The 18,884-nt window shown below is 41.6% G+C and overlaps 1 protein-coding gene across 1 annotated transcript in view; it reads left to right on the top strand.

The window, feature by feature from the left end:
* Positions 1-3,127: 3,127 nt before the first annotated feature.
* Positions 3,128-18,884, top strand: part of LAMB3 (laminin subunit beta 3) — a 155,770-nt gene continuing 140,013 nt past the window's right edge. The window contains exons 1-2 of the mRNA XM_040424063.1: positions 3,128-3,248; positions 8,899-8,947. Coding sequence (XP_040279997.1) covers positions 8,923-8,947 — 25 coding nt within the window. The 5' untranslated portion in view covers positions 3,128-3,248; positions 8,899-8,922. The remainder of the gene's footprint in view (positions 3,249-8,898; positions 8,948-18,884) is intronic.

Here is an 18,884-nt window from a genome sequence, read left to right as displayed (position 1 = left end):
ATAAGCCCCAAAAGTCAAAAAACCCTATTTTGCGACTTTTTTAAAGCCATAGTTCGAGAGAACAGGGACTTGATAAATTCCTTCCATAATATTTAATAAATGGTCAGTTACAAGGCATGCTGAAGTTTTTGAAGCCACATGTTACCTGAATTTATATTATCTTTTCATACAAACTTATTTGGAGAAACAAAATCTAAAAAGAGGTCTAACTGTATTACGTTCATATTATTCTGGCCTTAAGCAACTTGGTTTAGAGACTTGACATGACAGCTGAGATTCAGGCTACATTACCTGTGGCATTTTTAGTTGTGCCAATTCAACTGTCATGCCAACATAGACATTACCGCTGCAAAGTTATTATGCAGTAGTAGTTTATATGGTCACGATTGTAAAGTGCTGCGGAATATGTTGGTGCTATATAAATAAAGATTATTATTATTATTATGACACTATTGAGCTGGGTTATTTTCTTTTATAGCCCAGGCATGCTCAACCTGCGGCCCTCCAGCTGTTGCAAAACTACAACTCCCAGCATGCCCGAACAGCCTACAGCTATCAGCCTACAGCAGGGCATTGTGGGAGTTGTAGTTTTACAACAGCTGGAGGGCCGCAGGTTGAGCATGCCTGGCTTAGGTTATTATATTTCTTCTTGTCTTCTGGGTAACATAACCTGAATGTATTAGCAAATCCATGATGACTAGATAAGCAGGTTAAACTTCTACATGTAAAATTATACCTGCCAGCCCAATCTTGCCCTGATTTTTCTCTGCACAACTTTTCTCTTCATAAAAAACAAAGTAAAGGGATAAATGAGAACCTTCACAGACAAATTAAAGGGAGACATTAGATATTTAATATCTTTCTTTGTCTGCACCATCTTTTAAAGGGGTTGTACAGGCAATATATATTGATGATCTATCCTCAGGATAGGCCATCAATGTGTGATCATCGGGGTCTGACAACCGACACTTCACCGATCAGCTGTGCGGGCGCTACTTCCTCTTTATTACACTGACCGTCGTAACTCACTCCATTCACTTGTAATTACACTATGGAGCCACTGCAAGGGAGATGATGCACTGTGTAATGAAGAGAAATCAGTCTCCTCTTCAAACAGCTGATTGACGTGAGGATAGGTCTTCAATATATATTGTCTGCATAAGCACGGTGAGAACTGACTAGCTGATATACACCTATTTGCATATTTTATCCATTTCCAAGTGTCAGGAATGGTGTACAGGCTTTTAACTATTTGTCTCGGCCAGCAAAAAATGATAGTCAACCCTGTCTACACAGCTTCTTCATATATCATACTTTATACATGATGTGTGTGAGGGAAGTTATTGGTTAGTTTTCATGTATTTGTTGCCTACAGCAAGTTGGCACTAGTTTACTATAGGTAACTGCTGGCACTGAAAACAGCCTCATAAAACCTCTGTATTAAATAAATATATATATATATATATATATATATATATATATATATATATACAGTACAGACCAAAAGTTTGGACACACCTTCTCATTCAAAGAGTTTTCTTTATTTTCATGACTATGAAAATTGTAGATTCACACTGAAGGCATCAAAACTATGAATTAACACATGTGGAATTATATACATAACAAACAAGTGTGAAACAACTGAAAATATGTCATATTCTAGGTTCTTTAAAGTAGCCACCTTTTGCTTTAAATACTGCTTTGCACACTCTTGGCATTCTCTTGATGAGCTTCAAGAGGTAGTCCCCTGAAATGGTTTTCACTTCACAGGTGTGCCCTGTCAGGTTTAATAAGTGGGATTTCTTGCCTTATAAATGGGGTTGAGACCATCAGTTGCGTTGAGGAGAAGTCAGGTGGATACACAGCTGATAGTCCTACTGAATAGACTGTTAGAATTTGTATTATGGCAAGAAAATAGCAGCTAAGTAAAGAAAAACGAGTGGCCATCACTACTTTAAGAAATAAAGGTCAGTCAGTCAGCCAAAAAATTGGGAAAACTTTGAAAGTAAAGGCTATTTGACCATGAAGGAGAGTGATTGGGTGCTGCGCCAGATGACCTGGCCTCCACAGTCACCGGACCTGAACCCAATCGAGATGGTTTGGGGTGAGCTGGACCGCAGAGTGAAGGCAAAAGGGCCAACAAGTGCTAAGCATGTCTGGGAACTCCTTCAAGACTGTTGGAAGACCATTTCAGGGGACTACCTCTTGAAGCTCATCAAGAGGATGCCAAGAGTGTGCAAAGCAGTAATCAAAGCAAAAGGTGGCTACTTTGAAGAACCTATAATATGACATATTTTCAGTTGTTTCACACTTGTTTGTTATGTATATAATTCCACATGTGTTAATTCATAGTTTTGATGCCTTCATAGTCATGAAAATAAAGAAAACTCTTTGAATGAGAAGGTGTGTCCAAACTTTTGGTCTGTACTGTATATATATATATATATATTTGTCCTATACGGTGAAATGTCTTCAAAAGACCCTCTCTGAGAAGACTACTCCATTATCTCGACCAAATCTCATGTTCCAAATTTTTCTTCTAACGTGTATTAGGCTTACTGTCCATCATCTTTGAGAAGACTACCCTCATATAAGACCATTTTCCGATGCGGTTTTAGGTGGTTGCCTCATAGATGCTTTACTGCATTGCCTTTCAGCTTTATATTTTTGGGAGTCACTATTGACCAGTGAGCCCAATATGATTAAAAAGTCATAAAATTATATACATTCAGAATTCCATTATACTGAATCATTTAGTTGATGTAGAAAGCTTTAGCCAGGATGGAAACTTCACACCAACTGCCTATCTTAGCAGTCTTGTATGATCAGTATATGTAAAAGAACATTCGAGCTCTTCTCCTAAAATTTACAGTTAAATCCTATGTGTTATAGTTTGGTTCGCACCTGGGGGTGAGTGATGTACTCATGGTGAGCAATAGTCAAAGTGCGAGAAAGACTTAGAGGTTTAAGGTTGTGTTATGGTCCTGTACATAAAGGTGTATCTGTACTGTGTGGAGCTTGGAGCAGGCATGCTGTGTCTAGGATGTGGTATGTGATGAGTAACCATGTTTGGGTGTGTGCGTCTGATGAGGATACTGACACACTCCCTTATCACATAGACTGCGGAGGCTTCTAGGTGAGCTGTAGTTTAAAAAGCCAGCTCAAGGAAGGAAAATTGCAGTTGGGATTTGGGGTGGAGAAAGAAACAAGCTCCCAGAAGAGCATATCAGAGAAAAGTGAAAGTCCAGGTGAGTCTCACAATAGTGCTGGTAGCTATGCATAGCTGCTGTACTCATTTTAAGAACTTTACTTTTGTCTACAGAGAACATTAAACAAATGGGAGTTTGCTAAGACGTTTCATATACTTTGTAGGGAGTTACCTGGCTAGAAAGAAAAATCAATGGCTATATATTGCTTTGAAGTGAAGAATCCTCTTTTAAAGAGAGCTCCTCGCATTGGGGACCTGTCTCTGTGCTTGTAGGATTGACAGAAGACTAGGTAGTCACTGGTTCATTTTATTCCCTGATCAACAAAATAGTGACCATACAGGGTAACAGTTCAGTTACTACCTTAATCCTTCTACAGTGTGGGAATATTGCAAACAATACCATACGTTTCAACGTCTTGTACCTTATAAAGTGCTGTATGACCTGGGGAAAAGAAGACAGACGTCAAATGCTTTAATTTGGCTTAAAAATAATAATAATCTTTATTCATATAGCGGCAACATATTCCGAGGTCCTTTACAATAAAAGTGAACATGTACAATCAAAGTCACAAATTACATAGCAACAAAACAAGTCAACAATTCAAACAAAAGGAATGAGGGCCCTGCTTGCAATCTGTTAGAAATAGGGAAGACACGGGAAGTAAGAAGTGCTTTTATTGTACAATGGTGCAGCCTTGTTAACAAAAAAGGGGAGTACATATAAAGCTGCATGAGCCACGTACCAGATGATATCTGTAGTGTATTTAAGTCCAAATTTCAGATAATCCCTTGTTATTCATCAGTTAAAAATAATCCTTTATTGCATCTTCTTAAAAAGAGCACAAACAGAAGAAAAAGCCGCTGACACTTTTTGGATGTAAGCTATTATCCTTACTAGTAGCATGCTATTTTTACCTGATGAGTGCCGAGGGATTATCGGAAACTGGGTATATCTGGTGGTTGACATGACACAGCACCTTCTTCTTGGAGCACCATCCATATGGGCTGGATAAAGTGAGTGTTACAGGTGAGCTTGTCTACCTGTGAACTTTCCTTGCTTGTGGGGACTATTTTATTAAAGAGTGCTTTTGAGTGTTAGGAGTGTGATGGATAATGTTAGATGACGGATCAGATTCTGAGGAATAATGTTGGGGGGTGGTGAATGGAGAAAAGTTAGATTAGGGGATTTGATAGGCCAATCACTAAAAATAAAGTGGCCTGAATGGAAGGAAATGCTCAAAAACCCCAAACACTGCAGAGTGTTTATAACTGGGGGAGCAATTCCTCCGCATGTAATCCATTGCTAGCGTCAATCCCCTGAAAAAAAATGCATACAATGGAGGATGTCAGCAGCGGACCACATGCACCACAAAGGCATCCTACACAAGATGGACTAGTGTTTGAGACTTTGCCTATCAATGATTGATGTGATAGGCCAACCTAAAAAGATGTGTCTTTATTGAGTGCCTGTCTAAAACTGTAGGAGCTAGGATGTAACCAAATACAGTTGTGTTCAAAATAATAGCAGTCAGACATCACTAACCTGATCAATCACAGTTATTTGGTAGAAATGATATATCTACATGGCAAATAATTTACTACCAGGTGTAGTAGAGTAATAGAAATCCAACTGACCCAACAGTCATGACATGCATGCTGCTGATTCTCTGTAATTCAATCACCTTTTGAAAGGGGCATGTTCAAAATAATAGCAGTGTAGAGTTCAATGAGTGAAGTCATTCATTCTTTGAAAAAAAGGTGGCAATTATTGCCCTTATTTAAGAAAGGAAGGCAGCAAATGTACATGCTGGTTACAGTGCATTTCTCTCTGAAATTCTGAGGAAAATGGGTCGTTCCAGACATTGTTCAGAAGAAGTTGATTGGAGAGGCGAAAACATATAAAGAAGTGCAGAAAATTATAGGCTGCTCAGCTAAAATGATCGCAAATGCTTTAAAATGGCAACCAAAACCTGAAAGACGTGGAAGAAAGCAAAAAACTACCCTTCGAATGGATAAAAGAATAGCCAAAATGGCAAGGACTCAGCCAACAATCAGTTCCAGGAAGATCAAAGAAGGTCTACAGTTACCTGTGAGTACTGTTACAATTAGAAGACGCCTATGTAAAGCCAAGCTATCTGGAAGAAGCCCCCGCAAAGTCCCACTGTTAAAAAAAAAAAAAAAAAAAGACGTGCTGAAGAGGTTACAATTTGCCAAAGAGCACATTGACTGGCATAAAGAGACATTTTGTGGACTGATGAAAGTAAGATTGTTCTTTTTGGGTCTAGTGGCCGGAGACAGTTTGTCAGATGACCCCCAAACACTGAATTCAGGCCACAGTATACTGTGAAGACAGTGAAGCATGGTGGTACAAGCATCATGATATGGGGATATTTCTCATACTACAGTGTTGGGTCTTTTTATCGCATACCAGGGATCATGGATCAGTTTGAATACATCAAAATACTTGAAGAGGTCATGCTGCCTTATGCTGAAGAGGAAATGCCCTTGAAATGGGTGTTCCAACAAGACAACAACCCCAAACACACCAGTAAACGTGCAACATCTTGGTTCCAGACCAACAAGATTGACGTTATAGAGTGGCCAGCCCAATCCCCGAATCTTAATCTAATAGAAAACTTGTGGGGTGACATCAAAAATATAGTTTCTGAGGCAAAACCAAGAATAGAGAAGAACTGTGGAATGTAGTCCAATCATTCTGGGCTGGAATACCTGTTCACAGGTGCCAGAAGTTGGTTGACTCCATGCAACACAGATGTACAGCAGTTCTCAGAAACAGTGGTTATACAACTAAATATTAGTTAAAGGGTTTCTATCACTTAGTTTCACCTATTTAGCTTTCAGACACTAGCGATCCGCTAGTGTCTGCTTTATCTAACCATCCTAATATAAAAGCTTATTGTCCTGCCGTTTAGCTAAAAAAATAACTTATATAGATATGCAAATGAGCCTCTAGGTGCTATGGGGGCGTGATTAGCACCTAGAGGCTCCGTCTACCTTAACAAACTGCCGCCGCCCAGCGCGTCCCTCCAGCCCGCCCATCTCCTCCGGAATGCGATGCTCCTCGTATTCGGCGCATGCGCAGTGAATGTCTGATCGCTTCCCTGCTCAGACATCTCCACTGCGCCTGTTCCTCGGAGCACTATGACGTCATCGGCGCAGGCGCAGTGGAGATGTCTGAGCAGGGAAGCGATCAGACATTCACTGCGCATGCGCCGAATACGAGGAGCATCGCATTCCAGAGGAGATGGGCGGGCTGGAGGGACGCGCTGGGCGACGGCAGTTTGTTAAGGTAGACGGAGCCTCTAGGTGCTAATCACGCCCCCATAGCACCTAGAGGCTCATTTGCATATCTATATAAGTTATTTTTTTAGCTAAACGGCAGGACAATAAGCTCTTATATTAGGATGGTTAGATAAAGCAGACACTAGCGGATCGCTAGTGTCTGAAAGCTAAATAGGTGAAACGAAGTGATAGAAACCCTTTAAGTGATTCAAAAGAAACCAAAATCTTCAAACATTTTTCAGTTTATATAGTGAATGTTTGTAAAGAAGAATACAAACACTGGTATTTTTAAGAACAGTCTAATATTCACTTTTCTTCAATATTTTTTTTAGAGGAACAACACAAATTTGATATATTTTTCTTCATGTTTTGATTTGGAATAGAATGTGTAGTGTTCCCAATGCCTTTGTGTGTATGGAAATAAAAGCTATTAGAAGGATTTTGAGCTTTATTCACTTTTTTAAACACACTGCTATTATTTTGAACACAACTGTAATTGCCTGGGGGAGTGCATTCCAAAGAACTGGTGCAGTTCGAGAGAAGTCTTGGAGATGGGACTGAGAGGCTTAGATTATGGTGGATGTTAGTCATAAATTATTGACAGAGTGGAGAGCACGGGTAGGGTGGTAGACAGAGATTAGTGAGGAGACATAGGGGTGCAGCACCATGGAGAGCTTTGTGGGTGACAGTAAGAAATGTAAAAATGTATCCTATAATGAATGGTCAACCATCGCAATGACAAGCATAGGGTTTGAGACATCAGAGTAGCGACATTCAGTATAGATTGGAGAGGTAAGAAAGGATCAGGGCAAAAATTAGAAGAATCTAGAGATGATTCTAAGGTGCAGGAGGCATGAGTGGACAAGCGATTGAATAAACGGGGTGAAGGAAAGATCAATTCAGCATTAAACATGACAGCAAGTGAAGCTAACACCGGACATGCTGCCATAGCATTATTGTAGTTTCATACACTGAGAGGGAAGCATCAGGTTTAGGTAGGTTAGTAGATGGAAATTTCAGTTTCCGATGGAGAGAGGACATAATGTTAAAAACAGCAGACAGTCACTGGTGTTTTCTAGTAGTGCATATATATCGTATGAGCGTATAGATGATCCTGTATACCAAATCCACTTATGTCTGTCCAATAGGGGCTGTGTAGAGAGAAAAGAGGAGATGACCTAGGACTAAACCATTATGAACTCCAACAGCAAGAAGAAGAGTAGAAGTAGAGCTGGTGATTGAAACATAGAAAAGTTTAAGCATGCATGGGATAGGCATAGGGCCATCCTTCATATAAGATAGGGCCAGGGGCTATTCATAGTATTCAGTATATTGGGCAGACTAGATGGGCCAAATGGTTCTTATCTGCCAACACATTCTATGTTTCTATGTTAAAAAGCAGATATAGGGGGAAAATCAAGCAAACGAGCAGTACCCTTAAGGCCAATAGATTATAGCATACCGAGGAGGAATTTGTGGTCTACAGTGTAAAATGCGGCAGAGAGATCCAGAAGAATGAGTAGAGAGTAGTCACCATTGCATTTAGCTGTAATGAGATTATTTGTCACTTTTGTAAGGGCAGTTTCAGTAGAGTATATATGGAAACCAGATTGTAATGGGTCAAGGGGAGTGTTTTCAGAGGGATAGCGGATCCGATTAGAGTAGACCAGGCATTCCAGAAGTTTAGAGATGTAGGGAAGATTAGAGACAGGTCTGTAGTTAGTTGTGCAGGACAGGTCTACAATTTTTTTATTTTTATTAAAGTAATAGGGTTATGACAGAATATTTGAAATAGGAGGCAGAGAGAGAGAGAGGGGAGAGAGACTAGAGGAAGTATAAAGAAATAGGGTCAATAGTGCAGGTAGTGGGGTGAGAAAAAGAGAGGAATCTGGAAACCTCTTCTTCTGTGACTGGCTCAAATGTAAAAAGTTAACCAGAGAAAGTACAGAAAGTGGACTGAATAAACCGTTGAGGTCAAGTGAATGACGTTTGTATGTCCTGAAGAAACTTAAGACCTAAAACAAATTTTGAGATTTGATGTCAATCTCATGTATGTGTTGGGTCATTGATATCATGCAAGCAGAGAATGTCAAAATTCACTGGACATGCCACTACATATCTAATGGCTACAGCCACCTTTAGGACCCACATCTTTTTCTGTAGATCATTTTATGACTGGTACCCAATGAAACCTTTTAATTTCACTTCCAACCATATTCAAGGGCACCTAAAAAGTCAATCACATCTAAATGAATTGCCAATACTAAAACATTCTCAATTGCCAATTCTGCATTCTGTGGCTCTGTTCTGAGTTACTAGGTCTGTTTGATATTTTTTATGCATAGTGTTACATGACTATAAAGTATGATTTTGAATTTCACTCACAGGTGTTCAGAGGCCGAGAACAAAGAATGTGGTTATACATCATACTTCTAGGTAAGGTTTTGTACTCTGTCCCTTCAGGGTGGATTATTATCTATTAATTACAATATATTGTGCATTTATGGGAAATATTTTGTGCATAACCATTTATAAGAATAGGTGCACTACTGTGGTGGATGCAATCAACAAAATCTGACTAAACCCTCACACAGATGTTAAAAATTAGAATTTAGCCAATATATCCTTATATGAAGGACATACCGGAGCCCACGCACCACGTCAAGGTATCTCAGGTGGCACAGGACCTAATGCTAACCTACCTATCCCATATGGGCAGTACCAGGGGCCAGTGGGCGAATTACAGAAGCGTAAGGTCTGACTCACAGCAAAAAGCTCCCAGTTGCCTCCAGTGTGAAACCACACATGCAATGGGAGGAGGGAGGAGGCTGTGAGTCCCACCCAGAGCTGACTTATATGATGCAGGCCTCACAGGTGCACTGAATGCTGCCTATAGATGAAAATCAGGCACATTCAAATTTGGAGTTTATACACCTTCAGACATACATATACAAATTACATAATATAACGTGGTCTCAAAAAGCACTTGTGGTCCGCTGCGGACATCCTCCACTGTACGCATTTCTTACTGGGGATCGCCATTAGCAATGGACCACAAGTGCAGGATTTGCTCCCCCGGTTATAAATGCACAACTGCATATGGTGTTGAGCATTTCCTGCTTTTTGAGACCACGTTATATTATGTAATTTGAAATATTTTGTGCATGTCTGAAATAGGAAATGTTCTTTGCATCTATTTATTTTTACTTTGATCAATGGACAAATATATTCGGAAACCCACCCATTACACCTATAAGGGCTTTTATGACATCCTATTCTAAGTCCATAGGCATTCATTTATGGAGTTGGTCCACATTTATAGCTAAAAACATCTTCCACTCTTCTGGGAAGGCGTTCTTCAAGATTGTGCAGTGTCTGTATGAGAATTTTATCCAGAAGAGCATTTGTGAGGTCAGGCACTGATTTTAGACAAGAAGACCTGGATTGCAGTCTCCGTTCTAGTTCATCCCAAATGTGGTTTGTGGGCTTTGTCTTTATGAACCTTGCTTTGAACATTGGGATACAGTATTGCTGGAACAGAAAAGGGCCTTCCCCAAACTGTTCTCATAAAACTGGAAACAAAGTTATCCAAACTGTCTTGGTGTGCTGAAGAATTAAGATCTAACTAAGGGTCTGGCTACACAGTGACCTTGTGCAACAAAAAAGGGTACAGCTACATGGAAATATGTGTCATGTGACTTCTTGTCACAGCAATGTCACATTGCTTTTCTTTTGTAATGATAGTCAATGTTGTCCCATTGGGACATGAGACTGTCATGCAGCACTTGCAAAAAATACGACTTGGATGGAAGTTTTGCGACTGTCGCGTCTCAGTCACAGCATGTCAGATTGCGCAACATAAATGCCTCGCAACACAATGCTGTGGAGCCAGACCTTGTTGGGCCTAGGCCAAACAACCACATAGCATTATCACGCCTCCAAAAGCCTTTACATATGGCACATTACAGTCAGACAGGTAACATTCTCCTAGCTAATCCAATCTAGCTCAGATAGAGAAACATGTTTGTTGCGCCACAGAATACATTTCCACTTCTCCATAGTCTAGTGCAGGCGTGCTTTACACCACTCTATACAATGTTTGGCATTGTGCTTTTTGATTCAGTCCTGATCAAAAATTTAAGACCACTTGAAAAATGGCAAAAAATCATATTTAGCATGGCTGGATCTTAACAAGGTTCCAAGTAGAGCTTCAACATGCAACAAGAAATGGGAGTGAGACAAAACATTTTTTGAGCATTCAATTTAATGAAAACAACGAATAAACTGAAACAGGCTGTTTTTCAGCTGATCAAAAGTTTAGGACCACACCTCCAAAAAAAACTAAACCCCCCCCAAAACAGAAATCAAACTTTCCAAACATGAACTCAGTAATGAGTAGCTCCGCCGTTATTGTTTATCACTTCAAAATTAGTTTCGGCATGCTTGATGCAAGCGTTTCCATGAGGTGAGTGGGAACATTTCTCCAAGTGGTGAAGACGGCCGCACGAAGGCCATCTACTGTCTGGAACTATTGTCCATTTTTGTAAACTTCCCTTGCCATCCATCCCCAAAGGTTCTCAATTGGATTTAGATTCAGGGGAACACGCAGGACGGGCCAAAAGAGTGATGCTATTCTCCTGGAAGAAGTCCCTTGTCCTGCGGGCATTGTGTACTGTAGCGTTGTCCTGTTGAAGAACCCAGTCGTTACCACACAGGCGAGGGCCCTCAGTCATGAGGAATGCTCTCTGCAACATCTGGACATAGCCAGCGGCCGTTTGACGCCCCTGCACTTCCTGAAGCTTCATTGTTCCACTGAAGGAAAAAGCACCCCAGACCATTATGGCGCCCTCTCCACTGTGGCGCGTAGGAAACCTCTCAGGTGGGATCTGCTTGTCATGCCAGTAATGTTGGAAACCATCAGGACCATCAAGGTAAAAAAATTCTCATCAGAGAATAAAACTTTCTTTCACCTTTGAATGTCCCATGTTTGGTGCTCTCTTGCAAAGTCCAAACGAGCAGTTCTGTGGCGTTCAAGGAGATGAGGTCTTCGAAGACGTTTTTTGTTGAAGCCCTTCAGTCTCTGATGCCGTCTGATGGTTATGGGGCTGCAGTCAGCACTAGTAAGGGCCTTAATTTGGGTCGAGGATCGTCCAGTGTCTTGACGGACAGCCAATTGGATCCTCCGGCTCAGTGCTGATTAAATTTTTTTGGGTCTTCCACTTGACTTTTTTGTTTCATAAGGCCTCCTGCACACGACCGTTGTGTGCACCGGTAGCCGTTGTGCCGTTTTCCTTTTATTTTTCGCTGACCCATTGACTTTCAATGGGTCCGTGGAAAAATCGGAAAATGCACCGTTTTGCAGCCGCATCCGTGATCCGCGTTTCCTGTCCGTCCAAAAAATATGACCTGTCCTATTTTCTTGACGGACAACGGTTCACGGACCCATTCAAGTCAATGGGTCCCTGAAAAAACACTGATGCACACAAGATCGGCATCCGCGTCCGTGGTCCGTGGCCGTAGGCTACTTTCACACAGACGGATCCGCTGATCCGTCTGCATAAAAGCTTTTTCAGAGCTGAGTTTTCACTTCGCTTCTAGTGGGGATGCTTCTAGTTAGAATATACTTTGAACTGTGTACATGACTGCCCCCTGCTGCCTGGCAGCACCCGATCTCTTACAGGGGGCTGTGATCCGCACAATTAACCCCTCAGGTGCTGCACCTGAGGGGTTAATTGTGCGTATCATAGCCCCCTGTAAGAGATCATGTGCTGCCAGGCAGGAGGGGGCAATCCCCCTCCCTCCCCAGTTTTAAATTCATTGGTGGCCAGTGGGCCCCCCCTCCCTTGTATTTAACACATTGGTGGCCAGTGCGGCCGGCCCCCCTCCCTCCCCTCTAGTTAACACATTGGTGGCCAGTGCGGCCGCCCCCCCCTCCCTCCCCTGTAGTACTGTAGATTCATTGGTGGCCAGTGGGCACCCCCCTCCCTCCCCCTCCTAATTAAAATCTCCCCCCTATCATTGGTGGCACCGGAGAGTACCGATCGGAGTCCCAGTTTAATCACTGGGGCTCCGATCGGTAACCATGGCAACCAGGATGCTACTGCAGTCCTGGTTGCCATGGTTACTTAGCAATTTTTAGAAGCATTATACTTACCTGCGAGCTGCGATGTCTGTGACCGGCTGGCGCTCCTCCTACTGGTAAGTGACAGGTCTGTGCTATAAGTAATACGCCGCACAGGGGGGGCCCACTGGCCACCAATGACTCTACAGTACTACAGGGGAGGGAGGGGGGCCCGCCGCACTGGCCACCAATGTGTTAACTACAGGGGGAGGAGGGGGGTCTGCCCCCTGCTGCCTGGCAGCACCAGTTCTTTTAGTATATTCTAACCTGAAGCGTCCCCATCACCATGGGAACGCCTCTGTGTTAGAATATACTGTCGGATATGAGTTTCACGATCTAACTCAAATCCGATGGTATATTCTAACATAGAGGCGTTCCCATGGTGATGGGGATGCTTCAAGTTAAAATATACCATCTGATTGGAGAAAACTCTGATCCGATGGTATAAAAGGGACTCCTGACTTTACATTGAAAGTCAATGGGGGACGGATCCGTTTGCAATTGCACCATATTGTGTCAACGTCAAACGGATCCGTCCCCATTGACTTGCATTGTAATTCAGGACGGATCCGTTTGGCTCCGCATGGCCAGGCGGACACCAAAACAACTTTTTTTTCATGTCCGTGGATCCTCCAAAAATCAAGGAAATCCCACGGACGAAAAAACGGTCACGGACCTACGGACCCCGTTTTTGCGGACCTTAAAAAAAACGGTTGTGTGCAGGAGGCCTTACCCTCAGGATCATTTAAGAATTTCAAGAATTTCCAAATGACTGTCTTACTGCGTCCCACCTCAACAGCGATGGCGCGCTGTGAGAGACCCTGCTTATGCAGTTCAACAACCCGACCACGTTCAAAAAGGAAGAGTTTTTTTGCCTTTGCCATCACAATGTGTGACTACCTGACAGAAAATGACAATGAATCCACATCTTTGCACAAATTTGGCCTTTTAAAGGCATGTGGTCCTAAACTTTTGATCAGCTGAAAAACAGCCTGTTTCAGTTCATTCGTTGTTTTCATTAAATTGAATGCTCAAAAAATGTTTTGTCTCACTCCCATTTCTTCTTGTTGCATGTTGAAGCTCTACTTGGAACCTTGTTAAGATCCAGCCATGCTAAATATGATTTTTTGCCATTTTTCAAGTGGTCTTAAACTTTTGATCAGGACTGTATAAGGTTTGCATGCCATGAAAACCCATGCCATGAAACTCCCAGGGCACAATTTTTGTACTGATGTTAATGCCAGAGGAGGTTTCAAATTCTGTATTTACTGACTCAGCAGATCATTGGCAACTTACACTGTGCTCCTCAGCGCTCTGCAACTCAATGTGGTCTGCCACTTTATGGCTGAATTGCCATTGTTCCTACACATTTCCTCTTTGTAACATATCACTTACGGTTTATTGTGAACTTTCTAAGGCTACTTTCACACTGGCGTTTTGGTTTCCGTTTGTGAGATCCATTCAGGGATCTCACATGGGGTTCAAAACGGATCAGTTTTGCCCTTAATGCATTCTGAATGGATAAGGATCCGCTCAGAATGCATCATTTTGGCTCAGTTTGGCTCCGTTGCTCTTTGGAAGCGGACATCAAAACGCAGCTTGACGCACTTTGGTGTCCGTCTGATGCAACTGACCCAAACGGATCCGTCCTGGCACACAATGTAAGTCAATGGGGACGAATCCGTTTTCTGAGACACAATATTGCACAATAGAAAACGGATCCGTCCCCCATTGACTTTCAATGGTGTTCAAGACGGATCCGTTTTGGCTATGTTAAAGATAATACAAACGGATCCGTTCTGAACAGATGCATGCGGTTGTATTAGGCTTCGTTCACATCACCGTTCAGCCTTTCCGTTCTCCTGCTCCGTTTAGGAGCAGGAGAACGGAAAGGACGTAGAAGGCCCATAACTGAGCCAAACGGAGCCTAAGGACCCCATAGACTATAATGGGGTCCGTTATGTTTCCGCTCAGAAGATGATTTTGGAGCGGAGACAAAAGTTGTGCATGCAAGACTTTTGTCTCCGCTTCAAAATCATCTTCTGAGCGGAAACATAACGGACCCCATTATAGTCTATGGGGTACTAAGGGCTCTGTTTGGCTCAGTTATGTGCCTTCTCCGTCCTTTCTGTTCTCCTGCTCCTAAACGGAGCAGGAGAACGGAAAGGCTGAACGGTGATGTGAACGAAGCCTAAGTTGAACGGATGCGTTTGTGCAGATCCATGACGGAACCGCACCAAATGCAGTGTGAAAGTAGCCTAAGAGGGAAGAATTTTCATGAACTGACTTGCAATAATGACATCCTGTTTACAGCACCACACTAGAATTCAGTGAGCTATTTATAACAAAACATTATTTCACAAATATTTGTAAAGGCAGACTACATGGCTAGATGCTGGATTTTATACACCTGTGGCAATGGGCCTGAATGAAACACCTGAATTCAGTGATTAAGAGGTGTGTCTCAATATTTTTGTACATATAGTGTATATGCCTTGTAAATATTAAGTTTTCCATAGAAAAAAAAAGATACTAAACCCCAAATATGAATTAAAAATTGTCAGTATAGTAACTAGAGAAGAGCGAAGTTCACATAAATTCTCTTCGTCTGCTTCGTCAAATTTCACAAAGCAATTTGTTTCATGATGAATTACTCTGAAATAGTGATTGCACTGCTCTCAGTCATTGAACCCCTCAAATGCCATGTTCATCACTGATCACGTCATCTGAGATGACCATTGAGGGCTGTCAGGGGTTAACAAAAAAATTATTAAGAGACTCCGCCATGGCTATCTTGATTGAAGATCCAGCGCGAATATCGTGTGGTGCGTAGTGACGTCATTACGCACGAGATTTAACGTGGAATCTTCAATCAAGATGGCCGTGTTGGACTCAAATTTGGATTAAAGTCTACTTAATAATAGTAACATTTATGATTTATCGCCGTTCTCTGGCACACTTCTGTGATGCCATGGAAGCCATTCATCACATGAGTGAGCTTGCTAATCATAGTCCATAGGGATATCATCTTCCATAAATTTTCCACAAATGGAAATGTGTCATCAGCAAATTAGCTATTGTTTAATCCTTTTTTTTAAATTTCCATATCACTACCTACGGTATTTTTTTGCTTTATAAGACATACCGGGTTATAAGACGCACCTAGGTTCTCGAGGAGAAAAATCTGAAAAAAATATTTTTCATCAGAACCGCATTTCTTACCTCAGATCAGACCCCTATATGAGGCTCCCATATTAGACCTCAGATCAGGCCCCCATATCAGACCTCAGATCAGACCCCCATATCAGACCTCAGATCAGACCCCCATATCAGACCTCACATCAGATTAAAAAAAAAAAAAAAGGTACCTGTAATGCTCCAGACAGAGCTGCCACTCTACACATCCAGCTGCTCTTCCGACATTTACCGCTCCTTGTCCTTCCCCAGGCTTGTGCTGAACTTTGACATTACATTTATTTTTCTGCTCTTCTGACGAATCACAAGAATTGAAAAATAACGGTGATGTGAACTCTTTCTAACATGCACTGCCATTTCTCCCCTCTACTTTGGGGAGGAAAAAGTGCAATGCAACTCATAAAGCGAAAAATACGGTATATTTAAAAAGATATATATTTATATAATCCTGCAATTTTCTCAGTGGCCACTAGGTCTAAAATAAGTTAAAGAGGTTATCCTATAATTAATGTAAAAATTAAAATCAGACTTTACATAGTACATGACAACATCTTTCTAGCAAAACTTGAACCAGCTCTATACCTTACATAGATTCAGAGATGTCTCCATTCATTGCTCCATTTGTTCTGCTAGATTTATTTCAAGCTGGCAGCTCACGGGGCATGCCCTTTCTCAGAGAGTGTGTTCTGTCGGCTGCAGGTGGTGGCAGTTGAAGAATGGAACTGATCATGTGCTTCCATCTCAGTGAGCAGGAGAGATAAAGTAGAAAAAGAGCAAACTGTAGGTGGCGCTATGCATATACGTTAAATTGAATAACTCAGTGGCTATACTACATTAATTACACGCAATTACAAAAGTATTCCGATCAAGGTGCTGGTTTGAAAATTGTAAAATATTTTTCGTGGGACAACCACTTTAAGATTTCCAGTTTTGAAAGCAGCTACATAGACTATAGACACAATGGACAGGAGGGGACCGCACTGACTTATATGGGAAAGTTTTCTAGGCATGCTCTGTGACCTGTGCAGAGGGAGGGAGTTGACAAGCTGTGACGTTACCTATTGTGAATGGTGGATTATGTATTATCTATATAAAGGTGTTACTTGTCATTGTAATTCTGCCTGGGGTAATACCAATAGCTATTGAAATGTTACCTATACAGAACAGGAAATCATGAACTATCATTCGGTCTTGTGGCCACTGAAAAATACAGGATTATATACTGTATATTGTTTTATATACACTGCGTGCAGAATTATTAGGCAAATGAGTATTTTGACCACATCATCCTCTTTATGCATGTTGTCTTACTCCAAGCTGTATAGGCTCGAAAGCCTACTACCAATTAAGCATATTAGGTGATGTGCATCTCTGTAATGAGAAGGGGTGTGGTCTAATGACATCAACACCCTATATTAGGTGTGCATAATTATTAGGCAACTTCCTTTCCTTTGGCAAAATGGGTCAAAAGAAGGACTTGACAGGCTCAGAAAAGTCAAAAATAGTGAGATATCTTGCAGAGGGATGCAGCACTCTTAAAATTGCAAAGCTTCTGAAGCGTGATCATTGAACAATCAAGCGTCTTATTCAAAATAGTCAACAGGGTCACAAGAAGCGTGTGGAAAAACCAAGGCGCAAAATAACTGCCCATGAACTGAGAAAAGTCAAGTGTGCAGCTGCCAAGATGCCACTTGCCACCAGTTTGGCCATATTTCAGAGCTGCAACATCACTGGAGTGCCCAAAAGCACAAGGTGTGCAATACTCAGAGACATGGCCAAGGTAAGAAAGGCTGAAAGACGACCACCACTGAACAAGACACACAAGCTGAAACGTCAAGACTGGGCCAAGAAATATCTCAAGACTGATTTTTCTAAGGTTTTATGGACTGATGAAATGAGAGTGAGTCTTGATGGGCCAGATGGATGGGCCCGTGGCTGGATTGGTAAAGGGCAGAGAGCTCCAGTCCGACTCAGATGCCAGCAAGGTGGAGGTGGAGTACTGGTTTGGGCTGGTATCATCAAAGATGAGCTTGTGGGGCCTTTTCGGGTTGAGGATGGAGTCAAGCTCAACTCCCAGTCCTACTGCCAGTTTCTGGAAGACACCTTCTTCAAGCAGTGGTACAGGAAGAAGTCTGCATCCTTCAAGAAAAACATGATTTTCATGCAGGACAATGCTCCATCACACGCATCCAAGTACTCCACAGCGTGGCTGGCAAGAAAGGGTATAAAAGAAGAAAATCTAATGACATGGCCTCCTTGTTCACCTGATCTGAACCCCATTGAGAACCTGTGGTCCATCATCAAATGTGAGATTTACAAGGAGGGAAAACAGTACACCTCTCTGAACAGTGTCTGGGAGGCTGTGGTTGCTGCTGCACGCAATGTTGATGGTGAACAGATCAAAACACTGACAGAATCCATGGATGGCAGGCTTTTGAGTGTCCTTGCAAAGAAAGGTGGCTATATTGGTCACTGATTTGTTTTTGTTTTGTTTTTGAATGTCAGAAATGTATATTTGTGAATGTTGAGATGTTATATTGGTTTCACTGGTAAAAATAAATAATTGAAATGGGTATATATTTGTTTTTTGTTAAGTTGCCTAATAATTATGCACAGTAATAGTCACCTGCACACACAGATATCCCCCTAAAATAGCTAAAACTTCCAAAAATATTCAGCTTTGATATTAATGAGTTTTTTGGGTTCATTGAGAACATGGTTGTTGTTCAATAATAAAATTATTCCTCAAAAATACAACTTGCCTAATAATTCTGCACTCCCTGTATAGATAGTGACATGGCAAAATAAAATAAAATAAAAACTCACCAAAAATTCTACAAAAGTATGTTTACAAAAGATTAGTTTCTGATGACACATTATCTTTAATAAGCCCTTTTGTCTTTCCAATGTTAAATGTTACATTGGGGAGAGTTATGAGGAAACCTTTCAAAGTCAGTTTTGCAGGAGTCTGCATTGGGGTAATTTGCACTACATTTATCAGATGCCACATGTTTGATTTGGAACTTCTTTAAAAGGCACTTTCCAAGACTTTAATAC

Source organism: Bufo bufo, chromosome 3, assembly GCF_905171765.1.
Source record: "Bufo bufo chromosome 3, aBufBuf1.1, whole genome shotgun sequence".
Taxonomy (NCBI): domain Eukaryota; kingdom Metazoa; phylum Chordata; class Amphibia; order Anura; family Bufonidae; genus Bufo; species Bufo bufo.
Note: the sequence above shows the minus strand (reverse complement) of the source record. Positions and strands in the feature narration are given on the sequence as shown.